The sequence below is a fragment of the Lotus japonicus genome, chromosome 2, assembly GCF_012489685.1.
Source record: "Lotus japonicus ecotype B-129 chromosome 2, LjGifu_v1.2".
NCBI lineage: Eukaryota > Viridiplantae > Streptophyta > Magnoliopsida > Fabales > Fabaceae > Lotus > Lotus japonicus.
Window position 1 is genome coordinate 77,753,967 of NC_080042.1, and position 16,317 is coordinate 77,770,283.

Here is a 16,317-nt window from a genome sequence, read left to right on the forward strand (position 1 = left end):
CATGACATTGTATACGTGTCTGTTCTTAGTGGAAGCATTGGCTTTCCATATTGGGGCTTGGTTCAGTGATACGGCAAGTTTTGTTTTATTCTATAAACTGGTAACTGGTAATGATACGGAAAGATTTGCCAGTAAAGCCACTTAATCAATAATCGATGATTTAATGGACATTAGTTTTAACACTCCCTTATTAATCCCACACCCTCTTTTATTTTCTAAATTTCCTTAATACCCTCTCTTATAAAGAGATAGTCAAAGTGTGATAGTATTTTCACACATACTAAGTGTGAAACATTTTCACACTCAATGTGTATGAAAATATTTCACACTCACTAAGTGTGAAACGCTTAAAACGAAAGGAAGAAGATGAAGAGAGAATAAAGATACTCAATTCGCACAATTGTGTTTCACACCAAGTTTCGCACTCAAGATCAGTAGTGTGAATGGACTTTATTTTCAATTTTAAATTTTTCGTTTCTTTAGAATTAGATTTCACACTCAAGTGTGTGAAACATTTTCAAATTTCACACTCAAGAGTGTGAGTTATTGAACTGTTAATAATTTTTTTTTTTTTATAATTTTCATTTCACACTCAAGAGTGTGAAATCTTTTCAAATTTCACACTCAAGAGTGTGAAAGAACAAAGTGTTAAGAATTTTATTTTTAATTTTAAATATTAGTTTTTAATAATTAAATTTCACACTCAAATGTGTGAAACATTTTCAAATTTCACACTCAAGAGTGTGAGTTATTGAACTGTTAATAATTTTATTTTAAAAAAAAATTAATTTTTTTATATTTTCATTTCACACTCAAGAGTGTGAAATATTTTCAAATTTCACCCTCAAGAGTGTGAAGGAACCAAATGTTAAGAATGTGAAAATGTTTTCCACTCACTGAGTGTGAAATACTTAAAACGAAAGGAAGAAGGTGAAGAGAGAACGAACATACATCGGTTCACACTTACAATGTATGAAATGTTTTCACATATATTAAGTGTGAAAAGTGGCAACGAAGAAAACTATGAGATGAGAGTAAAAGTGAAGGGTGGTGTGATAAACAAAAATGATGGTAGTGATAAGATAGAAAAAGGGATATGTTTGGAATGAAATTAAATTTTAAAGGGTATTTCAGATATTTTGGTGCATAAAGGAGGGTGGAGGATTAATTGAGGGGTGTTAAAACTAATGTTCATTTAATTAAGATTAAAGTGAGTTTGATCCACTTAAAAAACTATATAGTTGTGACATTCTACGTTGCCACGTTATTGTTTCTCTATTCCTACTAATTTTTTAATTAACTTTTTCCGGCTCGCTTTTTAAGACTAATATCATATGTGTAATCGCAAACTTATCAGAGAGACAGAGATTCATGCTTAGTGCATAAAATATGCACTATGAAAAATATATTTTCCAATATCTATATCTATTTTCTTATCATATTATAACCGACTACTATTGCACAAAACCTTTGAATTATTCCAACATTCAAATTATGGGTGTTCACGGTTTGGATTGGTTCGATTTTGAGGGAAAATTTATTTGATCCAATCACTTCGGTTTTGTCACTACATCATCTGATCGATTTTTTCTTTTTGTAAACCTGAACCAATTCGATCCCATCTTTTATCGGTTTGGATTGGATTGGATTTCGGTTTCTCAAAGAAGCTATAAATATTAAGTACCTCTAAAATAATAAGAAGAAAAATATTTAATCCTCTATAATAGATGATTTATTTTCAAATATATGTTCACTCTAATACATATTTTTCAAATTATTACTTGAAATTTTATTTACTCGAATATATCTTCATATAAATAAGCATGTGTTATATAATGATTCTATAAACATATAAAGACATAAATATGTAAGTACGAATGATATGATATATATACAAATAAAATATAATATTCGGTTAGGATTGGATTGATTCGGTTTTAAAAATCAATCTGAAATCCGATCCGATCCAATAAAAAATTCGATTTTCTCAATTTTGGATCCGTTCGGTTTTCATTTTGATTGAATTTCGATTTTGTTGATCGGTTTTTCGGTTTGTATTGGATTGGTTCGGTTATAAACACCCCTAATTCAAATTTTCTGAGCAAAGTTTGTAACTTTTGGTCAACATATGTTACCTTCTTCCGGCCCAAGTATACAGATGAGTCTGAAACCATTGGGCCTAAACACAAACCTGATTCCCCAATTTAAGTTGACCAAAAAGGTTGCGCCTTGTCTCTATGGAGTGGAGGGCCTTTGTATTAAGCTCTTGGGCTTTCAGCGCTCTCTACTTTTACAATGAGGAATTCTTTGACGAAAAAAAAAGGTTGACTAAAAGAGGTTAACGTATAAGCCTATGTTGAGATGCAACAAATGCACACTTTTATCAATGTAAATGACACGGCATGATTGAAGATTAAGGTATACACCCTCCGATCACTATTATAAGCAAAAAATAACATGTTAGATTCATTGAATAAATGATGTATCTAGTCTATCATTGAATGAATTTAAAAACTTGTTTGTTGCTTATAATAGTGACCGGAGGGTGTATATGGTTGTAAAAAGATGAAGACTTCATTTCTTTGAGGGGGCTAATCCCTTAAGATGAATACGATGAATATTATTGACTTAATTTCTTACTATTTAATTATAATAAGTTATAATTTTAATGGGAGTGCATTGACAGTGTAAAACCACTTTATATAGACATCTAATAGCATTCTTATTTTTTCAACGTCAGTTTAATATTTTTATTTAATTAAATAATAAAAAAACTCTCCCTTAACCATTAACGTACTTGCGTCGTGTAGCACTGCAATATTTCACTTCTGCGTGAAACCTCGACCCCTCCGCCCAATGGTCTCCTATCCTGCCACACATCCAAAGGTGTTCCGTTTTCAATTCACCATTTTGAACTTCTAGAGTCTCTAAATTTTGTTTTCCACATTATTTCTTCTCTTGTCTCCTCCAATTCCTTTTCCATGAGATTTGCTCTCCCCACGTCCATTCCCTGCCCTAGCGGTGGCACAGTGCATTGGTTGGTGTCACGATGGCCTGATCGATAGGCCCAGTGGCGGTGTGCAATGACTCTGGTTGCGATTTGAGCGGTGGTGACTCAAGCTTGAGCGGAGGTAATCATATCTGGTCAGCGAAGCAAAGGTTGTTAGATTCAAAGGCACCATAACGATAATGATATCAGATAGGGTTTCATCCAACGAAGTTCATGACGATTCATGGAACATGGGTGAATGTGCTCTGTTTTTCCCTGATTTTTATTTTTAATTAAAGGAAATTATTCAAAAATATTAAACTGACGTAGCAAAAAGTAAGAATGCTATTGAATATTTGTGTAAAATGGGTTCACACTGTCCGACTGTCGTTGCATCCCCATTAAACTCATAAATTATTTAATATATGATATACTATTACATTATTATCAGTTTGACCAAAATTGAACTATTGAACCTTTAATTTGAATCACAGTGTCTTCACCAATTCAACAATCAATCCCATTTTTAAAACACTGGTATGCAGTATGTTGAGTTTAATTAAAAAATTCATATAGATAAAAAAAAAGCTAAGCTCTTGGATCATGAAGGCTAGTTCGATGGCCCATTAATTTTTTGGATCAGTCCGAAACACTCTACTGAATAATTCATATGGTGGCTGGCCCAAAACTTTATTGTGTAATTGGGTTTAACTTTCTAAATTTCTGCTTTATTGACAAAAAAGTCTTTTTAAATTCAACCTCTCCAAAGATGCTTTGGTTTGTCTGGTTATAGGCCCATAGCATCATTGATTAATTAATTTTCTAAATCTTTCTTCACATCTACGATGCCATCTCTGTTTATAAACTATAGTTTGAAGTGTATATCTGCAGCAGTGGATCCTCTTTATTTTTCTTAGTAAAAAGACCCCATGAAATTGAATTGCTATTCGCCCTAGTGCCCGACTTTACATGTCGACCCATTAGTTTCTCAGATTTTGAAACATATATTCTTCTTTTCTTCCAATTAATCTAAAGCTGTACGTAGAACACACACTGGGAAAAGAAAAAGAAAAAGTCATGTATAATTGCAACCCATGTTTCCTTTTAAAAGTGTTATTCAGCCAACCCTGACGTTATATTCTTCCATTGACTTATGTCAACCATGTATGATGTACCACGTTGAGACCGATCTCAGCTAATTACGCCGTGTTCATTATTAGTGGAGTCGGCTGCCTAGTTTTGGGACTTTTGGCACCTTCAAACTAAACGATAATGTTATAATATCAACAAACAAATTAGTATACCAGTTTAATTTAACTCTTATACATTACTCCCACCATTTCTTTTTAAATATTTTATTTTCAAATAAAAAACTATTTATATTTAGGCTTAATTACATTTTTAGTTCCTTTCACTAATACATATTTTTGGTCTTATAGTTTTAACTGTTCAAACTTCAAATTAATCGTATATAATTTCAAAATTGAACAAATTTGGTCAAGTTGTAAATTCGTCATCTCATAACTAAAAATGAAAAATTTGACATATATCACAATTTTCTATGTTGAAAGTGACAAATGCATCTTAATCGCCATTCCCCTAAAAATTGTGATTCACGTAATTTTTTTTTTTGAAATGGTGATTCACGTAATTATTGAATGACAAGTTAATTTAATACTATTTACCGAATTTGGTCAATTTTAAAAGCAAATTATCTTAAATTGAGCAATTTTTTGATAGGCAAATGTTAGTGGTTAGTTGTTAGTAAGTTTGAAAAATTCCTTCAATTTTTCCTTTCAGGTTTGAACCCTGGATCTTCCCCTCCCCAACCCTTGTGTCACCTAATTCCTACCACTTGAACTAACCCTTTAAAACCGTATGGAAAAAACACGCATTCCTAAAATTATATAGAAAAAAAACTTAGCCAATACTAAATTATACATGTACACTAAGTTCAACAGAAGTTATAGAACATTAAGAATTTAAGATGGTCAATACTAAATTACTTATGATAGATTGTATAATAAGAAGTTTAAAATCATTTTATTAAAAATTAATATAGTAATTACATTCTTTAATCAGTGGGATATACTCATGATTCATGAAGGTAGGAAAAGGCATCATTAGTAAAAAAAATTATACAAGAATAAATTAAATTTAAAGTCTAAATGATTCATTTCCAATTATATCTTCCCTTTCCATAATAGGCTTCATCACCACTAAGTCATGTTTTTTCATAAACTAATGATTGTTAAAGCCATTAATGTGTGTGGTTGATGCACTGAAAGTGACCCCCACCTCATGCTAAAAAACACCGTCCAAGCAACAACAGATGACGAGAGACGGCATGCACTGAATATGAATATGAATTATGCCACGAATTGACTAAGAACCCTAAAGAAATTCCAAGTGGCTCCATTTCCATCACCACATTCACATCAACAAGAATCTAAAATTAAGAACCCTTCATTTAAAGTTTCCCCTCACGATAAAAACATTATTATAACATTAGAGATCATATAGCTAGCGTAGTTGAAGCATATGCTGTATGCAGGTGGTATAGGCTTTTCACTAAATAATTATATGTGCCATCTTCCTCTCCATAACGCCACAAAGAGCCATTCGTTGACCAGTATCCATAACGAATTAGTGGCCTGCGGTTAATTGAAAGAAATTGACAAAGATGTACGTACTTGCCCACATTAACAAGAATCGACTAATTCTCCCTTCTTATAAACATGTAAAATATTGCGTTTGTACCTCTAAAATACCAATAACACTAACGAATTCTCTTAAGTTGATTGAATTTGTTCTAACTTAAACAAATATTTCATATTCAAGCCAATATAAATATGAATATTACTATGTCGGTGGAAGGTACTTGTGAAATTGTGATATAGAAAATATATATTACCCCCATATATATTTGTTAGTAAAGTTTGAAGCTAACCATTTCTGATTTCTATTTGCAAACACGCTCCAAATCTTCATAGTGTGACTATGATTGCAAATATATTATTATTTTAGCCCTCTATGCTTTGCCCTCAATAAAAACGCATATTAACATAAACAAAGATATCATTTGCACGTATGTTATGGGTTCATTTTTAAACCTAATTTGAATCAATCAACATATTTTATGTTGAAGTACACTTCTGATTAAAATAAACAAATGTGTGAAGAGTGCCTTTTCTTTTCTTCTCACATTGGTTTTTGTTTTTGTTGTTTTTTTCTCCTAGCAGGTGGGGTTGGTTTATTAATTAACCAGAATTCAGTGATGGAGTGAGCAGATTTTGGAGAAAAACCAAACACACTACACTAAAAATCAATCAAAACTGTCACAAACGCAAGAAGAAACGTGTCATGCAGTAGCTGCACCCCAAACTGTTTGAACAAAGTACGAAACCAAACCAAGTGATCGATCATCACTTGTTTTTGTCTTCGCACGTTGCTTTCGTTTCCTTGTACATATGTACACAATCTTCTCCTACAATCGTGCTCTTTTGGTCCTAAATCAAATTATGCAGCACAGATCTCATTCATTGTCCCACTGATTTCGCTATGTGCAAGTGGGGGGGAAGAGAAGACTCCACTTTCCTTTCATTTTCCTTGATTGACCCGAATCTCCTTCAAGGAAAGTAAAGATCTCTTTTCAAAAGGGTTGATTCGGATTGCATGGTACCGAGAGTTTTTGTTTTTTATGCTTTATAACCCGCATTGGTTTCATCAATGTATGGTTTTGTGAATGATTCTGTTTGCGGAAACATGGCATTGGCTTTTGGTTCTCTGAGGGTTTTCATCTGCAGCTATGTGCTCTATTCGTTTGGGTTGATACAAAGATACATCATCAGGTTTGTTCAAAGTTTTTTTATTGTTTATGTTTTGAAGTGTTTGTTGTATGAATTCATGGAAATTGAGGAATGTTTGGTTTGTTTGATTTCAGGTTTTTTCATGGAGGTGATCCGAAAAGCGAGGTTATTGTTCCGGAACCATTGTCACTAGAAGATGAATCAGAGAGGTACCAGATTCCTGGTTTTGGAGAAGAGCTGGCTAATTTTCTGTTTTGGAGTGAAGATTTTCATGGAGGAAGTGAAGAGAGGGGTGGGGAAACAGAGTGCTCTGCTTTCTTGGAGAATATTCCTGAAGAAATTGAGGAAATAGATGGAGAAACAGAGTTCTCAGATTGCCACTCTGAAATTTGTGAAGATGATATGGATAGTGGAAAAGAGGAAAATGAATCTGATATCATGGAGAGTGATGCTGCTAACTCTGTTGTTCATGATGATGGTAAGGAAAATGGTGGAGAAACAGAGGAGTTTGTTTCCATGGAAAACAACTCTGATGTTCATGAAGATGGTAAGGAAATAGATGAAGATGAAACAAAGAGTTCTGTTACTATTGAGAATGTCTCTAATCTTCATCGTGATAGTATGAGGAAAGAAGAAGAAAAAGATGAAGAAATAGGAGGAGCTATTATAGTTCAGAATTACTCTGATGTCCATGAAGATGGAGTGGAAATTGTTGAAAATGAAACAGATTGCTCTGTTTTCATGGAGAATGTCTCTGGTGAAAATGAAAATGTCAACAAATTAGATGAATATGAAACAGAGAGCTCTGTTTTCAAGGATCATGAGCCTAATCTCCATGATGAAGGCAAGGGAGATGAAGAAACAGAGAAGTTTTCAGGTAGAGAAGCTATCAGTGCCTTCATGGAAGAGCCAACAACATTAAGATTCAGTTTTCGAGACTTTTACATGAGTCCAGCTGTTTCATCCGCTTCTGATGACTCATATGCCAATGCTGAAATTGTTGCTGATAAGGAGTTTTCAGAGCTTGATTCAGAGAAAGACAGTGTAGCAGCTCAAGAAGAAGAAGTGGAATCTGTTCAAGAGCAGTTTTCACTCCCTTCCACCACTATTCCACTTCACTTTGGGAATGAAGTGTTTGGTGAAACTGATTCATCAGATGAAGATTACTTCCTTTTCAATGAAAACTCAGTAACATCTGATTCAGAGTCAGAATCATCTAGCTCAAGTGGTCTAATCTGGGGCATCAGTGACAAAATCGATGATTCAATTTCATACCAGTTTCTGGGTGGTAAAATTGTCGGTGAAGGATTTGAGCCTGAGATTCTGAAGCTTATTATGAGAGAGGAAAGACCAGAGGATATGGATGAAAAGCAATCTTCACTTGATAGAAATTTTTCAGAATTTGGATTTCATGGTGTTTATTCTGAAGATGGGTATATTGAAATAGAACCTGGCATGAAGAGCTTTAAGTCATTGAATGTGCATGATTTTGGTGATGTACCAGAATCTGATGAGCAAGATGAGGATGATTTTGAATGGGAGCATGAGGATATAGTGGAACAGCTGAAAGTGGAACTGAGAAATTCAAGGCAAGGAGGACTTCCCACAATCATAGAAGATGAAGAGGATGAGGAAACTGAGTCCCCAAAAGTGGTTGAAAAACTAAGACCACTGAAAATTGAAGAGAAGCTCGAATACAAGGATCAAATTGCTGAAATTGAAAAGGTTTACAAGATCTATGCAGAGAAAATGCGGAAACTGGATATCTTGAATTACCAGACCATGCATGCATTAGGTGAGAATTGAATTAACTTCATTTCTTTGTTAAACTCTATTTCAATTTTGGTCAGTTTCAATTTCAATGTTGGTGTTAAATTTTTCAGCATGTTGCTTAAAGATCAAAACATGAAGTCTTGAGTCTTCACCATACTGATCAAACATGCTTAATCAAAAGTTATATTTTTCGTACTTTCAAATCTGCAATTGAAGTCTTTTCTGCTCTAATTTCACAATCTTTTATCACCTGTATACGTTTTTCCTTGATGAATGTTTGTCAGACACATTCAATCAACTTGAAGATTTTTTTAAGACACTCTTGGATACGATCATAGCCTGGTGGGCCATTGTGTATCTTACACCCATAATATTTGCTAATAATGTGCTCATCAAGCTATTCATACCTTATTTTTCCAATAATGAAGCTAGAGATAGTGACAAGTCTGCATCATGAATTTCAATTCTATTCTATATGCTCTAGCAATCTTTTTCTCATTTTCAGTGATCTACTTTAGACATCAAAGACAATATAATATCAGTGATTGAGAGTGGTTCTCCTTTACTGTAATATACAAAGCATTCAATAAAGTTGAAGGAACCTTCAACATTACTTTTGAGATTTGACTGTTTTGGTTTCTAATATTATACTCTAAGCAAAGCAAGCTTGTTTATTTAGCAATGATCATGTTTTCTTTTCCCTTTAATTATCACTAACTCATCCACTTTACCCTTAACTGCAGGTCTTCTTCATCTAAAAGACCCTCTTAAATCAATTTCAATACCAAAATCCACCATCTCAGGTGCTAAGCCTGTAATCTCTCAGAATTTGTGGCCACGCAAAGCGGCAAAGAACATATCTGACCCACTGCTTAAGCTTGTTCATGACCTGCATAGAGATTTGGAACTGGTTTATGTCGGGCAGGTTTGCCTCTCCTGGGAAATCCTGTGTTGGCAACACCAGAAAGCCATTGAATTGCAAGAGTATGATTCACAAGGGTCTCACAGGTACAACCATGTTGCTGGTGAGTTTCAACTTTTTCAAGTCCTGGTGCAGAGATTCATAGAGAATGAACCATTTCAAGGTGGCCCTAGGATTCAGAATTATGTCAAGAACCGTTGCGTGATTCGGAACCTGCTCCAAGTTCCAGCCATTAAAGGTGAACAAAATGAACCATAATTCTTTTACAAAGTTCAACTTCAAGTGAGATGCTAATTTTTTTCTTTTTTTGTGGTGGCTATGCTTCACAGATGATAGTAAAGGGGGTGAGGAGGAGGATGCTATTGCAAGTGGAAGGTTAGAAGATATCATCAAGGAATCCATGAGAGTGTTCTGGGAATTTGTCCGCGCAGATAAAGATTATGGGAATGTGGTTCTTAAAGTTCCTAAGCATATTGGAACTGATCTCAAAGACCCGGCAATTTCAAATCTTCTCGTGGATATTCGAACGCAATTACAAAAGGTATGCTGTCTTCTGAGAATAACTGAATTTCATTGAGTTAAGAGAGTGATAGCCTCAGTCTCCAAGAAGATGTCTCAAATTTATATAATAGAGAGTTAATTAGATAGTTAAAACTGTATAAATATGGATCGTAAAAATCTTATCAATCCAACTTGACGCTTTCAATTGCTTACAATCTTGGGTTGTATGTTACAGAAGGAGAAAAAGCTCAAGGACATTGTGAGAATTGGGAATTGCATAGTGAAGAAGTTCCAAAAGCACCATGAGGATCCACTTGATCATGAGCAGCTAGTAGCTCAGGTTGGGTTGAGATTGATTTCAAGGGTGGTAAACGTGTCAAAGTTGAGAAAAGAACAGATAATATGGTGCCATGAAAAATTGCACCGAATCAAATTTTTGAGCAGGAAGATCGTCCAGGTTGAACCTTCTTTTTTGCTGTTTCCATGTTGATTCAACCATAGCGCCATTTCTGCATAGATGTAGAGATACTTTTTCATAGAAAATGATATACTAGCTTACACATAAATTTGAGACTCACATTACAAAATTCTCAGCGGACACGCATGTATATATATTAGCTTCTTGCTTATACATAATGGACATGTAATAAAATGGCACGCTTATGCAAAGCTCTGGTGTTGCCTGCAAGTTTGACCAGTTAAATGTATGTGTTCCTAAATCAGTCAAAATTTCCATTGTTAACCATGCTTTAACCAACCAAGATGCTTGCAATGCATATGATGTTGTTAAATCTATGACTCCTAGTATGCCGGTCCTTATGAAGTACAACAGACTTAAGAAATTTTTCTAAATTATGGTTATTTATTAGTTTTCATTTTTCGTCCTCAGAAAAGGAGGGGGAGAAGAAATGAAAGCAGTGGTGCAGTGAGTGAGTGGCTTGCATCATAGTTATGGATTCTGAAGAAGTGTTGGATAAAACCAAATGTTAATATGTCTACTATGGTGTTAAAAATTTGTGCTCCTCAATTCTCCTTTTGAAACATGTACTTTCTATGGGTGTGGATGAATAGAGGTTGACTCACGAACATTATCGCCCAAACACTATATCAATTCTGGTTTTTGGTTTACAGATGTTCAAATTAGTGAACCCAAACCGAAACAAGCTTCATACATTGAGTTTTCTAAATCAGCTTTGACAATCCTCTTCTATTTTAATTTCACCCTAGCCCTATCCCTTGGCTCCTCACTCATCATCTACCACCCTCACCCTCTCTGTCTCCTTCAGCCACCAGATCCGCCTCCCTCCACCTTTGCCACTCGATCTCACTGTCGCACTACCGCCTCATTGGTGCTCTATTGTGAGCCGCACCCCCCATTGTAGCTTTGTCGCAAGTTGCACCCTTCATCCTAGTTTGGCTACAAGTCATCGCCCTACAACTACTCCGTCGCGAGTCGCCGACCTATTGCAGTTCTTCCATGAGCAGTTGCACCACTTCCGCTTCGTCGCCATGTTTTGTATAGAGTCTCTAATGACTTGACTTTTAGATCTCCAAACACATTTAGCCTGAGAGACATCACCGATCATGCTCAATCTTTGAACTCCAAACTCGTTTAACTATGTTTTGCATTAATCTTATGGTTAGAAGTGTAGTCACAACTCTCGAATCTCGGTAAAATCATCGATCATCGGCTAGTCAATTAATTGATAGAGCTAGATTTCCAATTCTGGTCGATGATGCATCAACACACAAGAAGAGAAGATATGTTGTTTGATGACCGCACAAATAAGTTGAAAAACATGAGATAATCATCAACCCGACTCTTATTATTGTGTATTGTTTTTCTTACATGCCAAGTTAGAATTATTTTTTATGTACTTTGAACTTGTGCATTATGTTCTTATATTATGTCTATTGTTGTGTATTATTTTAAGCTTGTGGTTGTGATTATCAAAGCAAAGTTAGTGATGACGTACATCATTTGTTAACAGTCTATAAGATCATAAATCAGTGCTCTAGAACAAACCAAACACTACCTTGATAATTCCCTTCAAGTCATGTGAATTATAGTATGTCACCTACCTATCTCTTAGTTCGCAACCTTTGTCTTGGAATCACATGGCCAACATAATTTGAATGAGTTTTGAGCGAATTACCACCACTAATGTTCGCTCGGGATGAAGCAAATTGCTTTCTCATGCGCTTCCCCTTTCATGTCTCTCATCCATCATGTTGCTGTCCCCCAATCACCCGATCAAATAACTATTCACAACACAATTCGCTCCATGTCAAGTGACTTGCACAACCGAACCACATAGATGCAAACATGGTCAAAACCACTACACACACGTAAATAGTTTTTTCCCGCATTAGAAAAAAACCGTTTATAACAATACTATTTCATTGTTTTATGAATGTTTAAGCGACTGTCCCCGTAGGATAGCTCAAGTGGTAGGAGCTGGGGGACATAGAGTTGGGTAGGGGGAGGTTCAGGGTTCGATTCCTGACGGGTGCAATTTATCTTTCCAATGTACAAAAAAAAAATGGATGTTTAAGCGACTTAATTTATATTCTTACATAATTATATTTTGATTTCCTTATACCTAAGGATTAAGACTTTCAAAAAAAAAGGATTAAGGAAGACAACGATACATAGTTTTTAGGCCCATTTATTTTTAAATTTTAACAGACCAACAGTCATCGAACGGTGTAGGATGAGTTTACATTTAGAGCCGTCAGATCTAGGGCATCAAGTCACTCCAACCCCTCTCTTTTTATACCTCCATGCGGCGCAAAGTTTGGTTCCTCTGAAAACCCTAACAACTCACACAGACGCAGAGGCAGAGCTTGATCGAAGATGGTGCAGCGTCTCACCTACCGCAGGCGTCACAGCTACGCTACCAAATCCAACCAGCACCGTGTTGTCAAGACCCCCGGTCAGTACCAATCTCAATCTCATCTATTCCACCTTATCCTCCATTGTTTTCTGATTCAGTGATGGATTCTAATGGATTCTCTTTCGTTTTGTGTTCATCGGAAATGCAGGTGGGAAACTCGTTTATCAGACCACTAAGAAGAGGGCCAGTGGACCCAAATGCCCTGTTACTGGCAAGAGGATTCAAGGGGTATGTATGCATTTCATTGTTTTTTTTTTCTAGTTTGTGTTGTTTGATTTGCTGTTGTTGATGATGTTTGAATGAACTTTGTTTGGTTTAGTATCATGTTTTACAACTTGATATTATGTGCTGTTTTTCCTTGGTCTTTGTTGGTTATCACTTTGCATGTTTCATGTGTGTGTAAATGGTTGTGGACATTGTTATGGATGATATTAGATGAATACTGGTTACTGGGTAGTTTGTTGCAACTTGAAAGAGAAGAAAAAGAGCATTAGTGTGTTGAGGAGAATCTAGGAGCAACTTGTCTTTTGATCATTTTACAAATTGAAAGGTGTTACTTGAGAAAAAAAACACTAGCATGTTCAGGAGAAGCTGGAAATTTCCGACAATTTTGTGGAATTTTTGATTATTTTTACTAATTGAAGATGTTAACCTATGAATGAGAGCATTAGTTTGTTTAGGAGAAGCTGGGAGCTTCCCACAAATTATTGGCTTGTGTTTTGATCATTTTCACGAATTTAAAGATCTTGCATCAATTAACCTGTGTCTCTGCTCTGAAATTTGTGCATTTTATCTCTACTGTGTGATTATCACTCTTGAATAAAGCTTACAACCTACTAATCCCTAACTTTTGATGTCATATTCCATCTTCCAATTTACCAAGTTGTTGTGGAGGTTTGCTTAATATGTAGTTTGCTCAATACTTTTTTTCATTTTCTGGATATCAATTTTTTTTTATTATGGTTAATGGTATGTGGTATGATTTGGCGATCATCTCAGCTTGATTTGTCATAATACCGTAGTGAATATATAGTGTAATTTTTTTGTATCATTATGATTTTCATAGGTGGTTGCTCTGTGATGGGATTTGTTTTCACTAGATCTTGATTTTTCCTTGTGGCATATGATTCACCCTTTCCAAGAAATTTGTATAATTGTTTGGATTTCTAAGGTTTTTGGATTAATGTTGTAATTTATGGTTGACAATTGTAGATTCCACACTTGAGGCCTACTGAGTACAAAAGATCCAGGTTGTCCAGAAACCGTAGGACTGTGAACCGAGCATATGGCGGAGTTTTATCCGGAGGTGCTGTCAGGGAAAGGTTTGTTCTGCTAACCTTTTATCGGCTATAACAAGTTATGCCATACATATTTTAAGTGTAATTTGCTGGAGTAACTTAACCATACTTGCATCTGGTTCTACAGGATTATTCGGGCTTTCTTGGTTGAAGAGCAAAAGATTGTGAAAAAGGTCTTGAAGATTCAGAAGGCAAAAGAAAAGCTTGCCTCTAAGGCATGAATTTAAACAACTTGATGAGATGAAGATCTTTTTGGAGGACTTTTAGGTTCGGGTGATTACAGTAATCCCAAATTTTATTAGAGTTGTTCCCATGTTAGTTGTGCTTATTTGCCTTGTTTGAACTCTATCTAGAGAAATTGTGTGCTTTGCCGACGATTCCATTTTGATACAGTTTTGTTTGTCCTAATTTGCTCGCTGGTTTACTGGTTTCATTTTGTTGCTATATATTAAAATAGTACTTGTAATTTCAATGCACTTGGAGATTTTGATATTCTGACTGCACTAGTGTTTTTCTCGTGTTAAAATGATTTCTGTTTGCAGAGGAGATATTTTTCTGAGATATATTTAGACACATTACATTACACGATTGGAAATCTTGACAATACTTGTTCCATACTCCAGTGAGTCGAAAACTGTAATACCTTTGCAGGAGTCTCCAGAGCTAATCTGAACATCTTGTTTTCATGCTTTAGTTCATTCGGCCGCATTTGGCAACTTAACTGACAATCTAGTTGTTAAAGAGGTTTGTTTGCCCCCAGGTTTCTCGTGTTCCCTTTTTAAATGAATTGAGATTTGAGACATCAAAGGGGCAGACAGTTTTCTCCCAAAATCAGAAGTTTTCTTCCGAGAGATCCTACTTTTAATTTTAGGAATTCCTTTTATTTTCCACATTGTACTGCTTAACATCCTTTTCCCCAGCTAAAATGTGTCTCCTGGAGTTGTTTTAGCCCATGCTTAATTAATTTTTCTTTGTTTCTTAATCAGCAAGAAAACAGGCCCTCAAATTGATCAGCTGTGCAATTGTATAGGCACAAGCAAGTGTTGTTTTACCAACTCCAATTCAACAAATCCCCACCACGTGAACCCATTACTGGATTCAATAATAAGAAAAGAGTTTTCTTTTTAAACTTGTAATCAGCAACATATAAGGGAACACTTAGTAGGAACCTTAGATCTGTCTAAAAACCTCTTGAATGATATTCTCAGTGAACTCATATTCATATCTGGCGAATTACAATCTTTATTTATCGTTTCAAAAACCTTAAGGGGAGATGCGAAGGAAGGGCATTGGATTTAAAGATTGGAGATGAAAGATTACTCCTTTGTCTCAAAGGATGGTTTCTTCTCATCGTTAAAATTTTATGTTTCTCTTTTGGGTTCTACTGAAAGAATTTTCTACAGAATTTTGGCTGTTTTGATCTATGAAAAGTACTTGTTATATATATTAGTACACGAATTTTATCATTTTATTTTGTGTGTTCAAATTCAAAAATTTCAAATGTTTAGTCTTCCACTCATGTCTATTTCACCTATCATTGGGAATTTGAACCTTGAGAAATCAAATTGGTAAATTAATTTCTAATGGACCAAATTCGTAACAAATGCACTTAAATGAGACAAAAACAGAATTTCACCCTCAAATGTTCTGCTTCCACTTATCAAATCTATAGAGGTTGCATGGCTCTAATGCAGATTGACAAATTGTAAATATAAGAACATCTACCTACTACATTTCCTTAGCTATTTAACTTCTATTCTTATTATACAGAAGCAAATGCAAAACTAAATAAACATAGGTAGAAAATTATCACAAAACCAATATAAAATATGTTATGTGATCGGTTTCCATTTAGCTAGATGAACGTTTACTTACTTTATTTTGATAGTAAAGTTTGTATAAATCAAAACTACAGTTTTACATCATTTTTTAGAATGGTTTTAAAGGAAAGCATTTTCTTATACGGTTATTCTATTGTAGTACCCATTATACTGGTGTTCAATTTTGATTGACTTTTACTTATCACTTAAAAAAATAGTAAGGGGAAGTAATGAACGGGGGATTTTGGTGTAACCCGAAATCCTCCTCAATAATTTTTAGGCTTAATTCCATTTTGGGCCCCTGATCT

The 16,317-nt window shown here is 34.9% G+C and overlaps 2 protein-coding genes across 4 annotated transcripts; both read left to right on the forward strand.

The window, feature by feature from the left end:
* The first annotated feature begins 6,201 nt into the window (after positions 1-6,201).
* Positions 6,202-11,800, forward strand: LOC130739829 (uncharacterized). 3 transcript variants are annotated; one of them, XM_057592258.1, is made up of 6 exons: positions 6,202-6,840; positions 6,933-8,593; positions 9,315-9,731; positions 9,823-10,034; positions 10,230-10,451; positions 10,884-11,800. In XM_057592258.1, the coding sequence occupies exons 1-6, from the start codon at positions 6,719-6,721 to the stop codon at positions 10,941-10,943; spliced, it is 2,694 nt and encodes an 897-aa protein (XP_057448241.1). In that variant the 5' UTR covers positions 6,202-6,718; the 3' UTR covers positions 10,944-11,800. The 3 variants fall into 3 exon arrangements, with proteins under 3 accessions (XP_057448241.1, XP_057448243.1, XP_057448242.1); XM_057592260.1 differs by having other exon boundaries at positions 10,889-11,800; XM_057592259.1 differs by lacking the exon at positions 10,884-11,800 and having other exon boundaries at positions 6,209-6,840; positions 10,230-10,697.
* A 971-nt stretch (positions 11,801-12,771) lies between these two features.
* On the forward strand, positions 12,772-14,681 carry LOC130739830 (60S ribosomal protein L34). Its single transcript, XM_057592261.1, has 4 exons — positions 12,772-12,930; positions 13,040-13,119; positions 14,104-14,213; positions 14,317-14,681. The coding sequence occupies exons 1-4, from the start codon at positions 12,852-12,854 to the stop codon at positions 14,408-14,410; spliced, it is 363 nt and encodes a 120-aa protein (XP_057448244.1). The 5' UTR covers positions 12,772-12,851; the 3' UTR covers positions 14,411-14,681.
* Positions 14,682-16,317: the final 1,636 nt, after the last annotated feature.

Excerpts from the sequence above, each read along its gene's own strand:
- LOC130739830 (XM_057592261.1), top strand. The coding sequence starts at position 12,852 with ATGGTGCAGCGTCTCACCTACCGCAGGCGTCACAGCTACGCTACCAAA. Across the intron at positions 13,120-14,103 it reads CTGGCAAGAGGATTCAAGGG|ATTCCACACTTGAGGCCTAC; the intron begins GTATGTATGCAT and ends TGACAATTGTAG. Across the intron at positions 14,214-14,316 it reads GGAGGTGCTGTCAGGGAAAG|GATTATTCGGGCTTTCTTGG; the intron begins GTTTGTTCTGCT and ends CTGGTTCTACAG.
- LOC130739829 (XM_057592258.1), top strand. The coding sequence starts at position 6,719 with ATGTATGGTTTTGTGAATGATTCTGTTTGCGGAAACATGGCATTGGCT. Across the intron at positions 6,841-6,932 it reads ATACAAAGATACATCATCAG|GTTTTTTCATGGAGGTGATC; the intron begins GTTTGTTCAAAG and ends GTTTGATTTCAG. Across the intron at positions 10,035-10,229 it reads TTCGAACGCAATTACAAAAG|AAGGAGAAAAAGCTCAAGGA; the intron begins GTATGCTGTCTT and ends TGTATGTTACAG.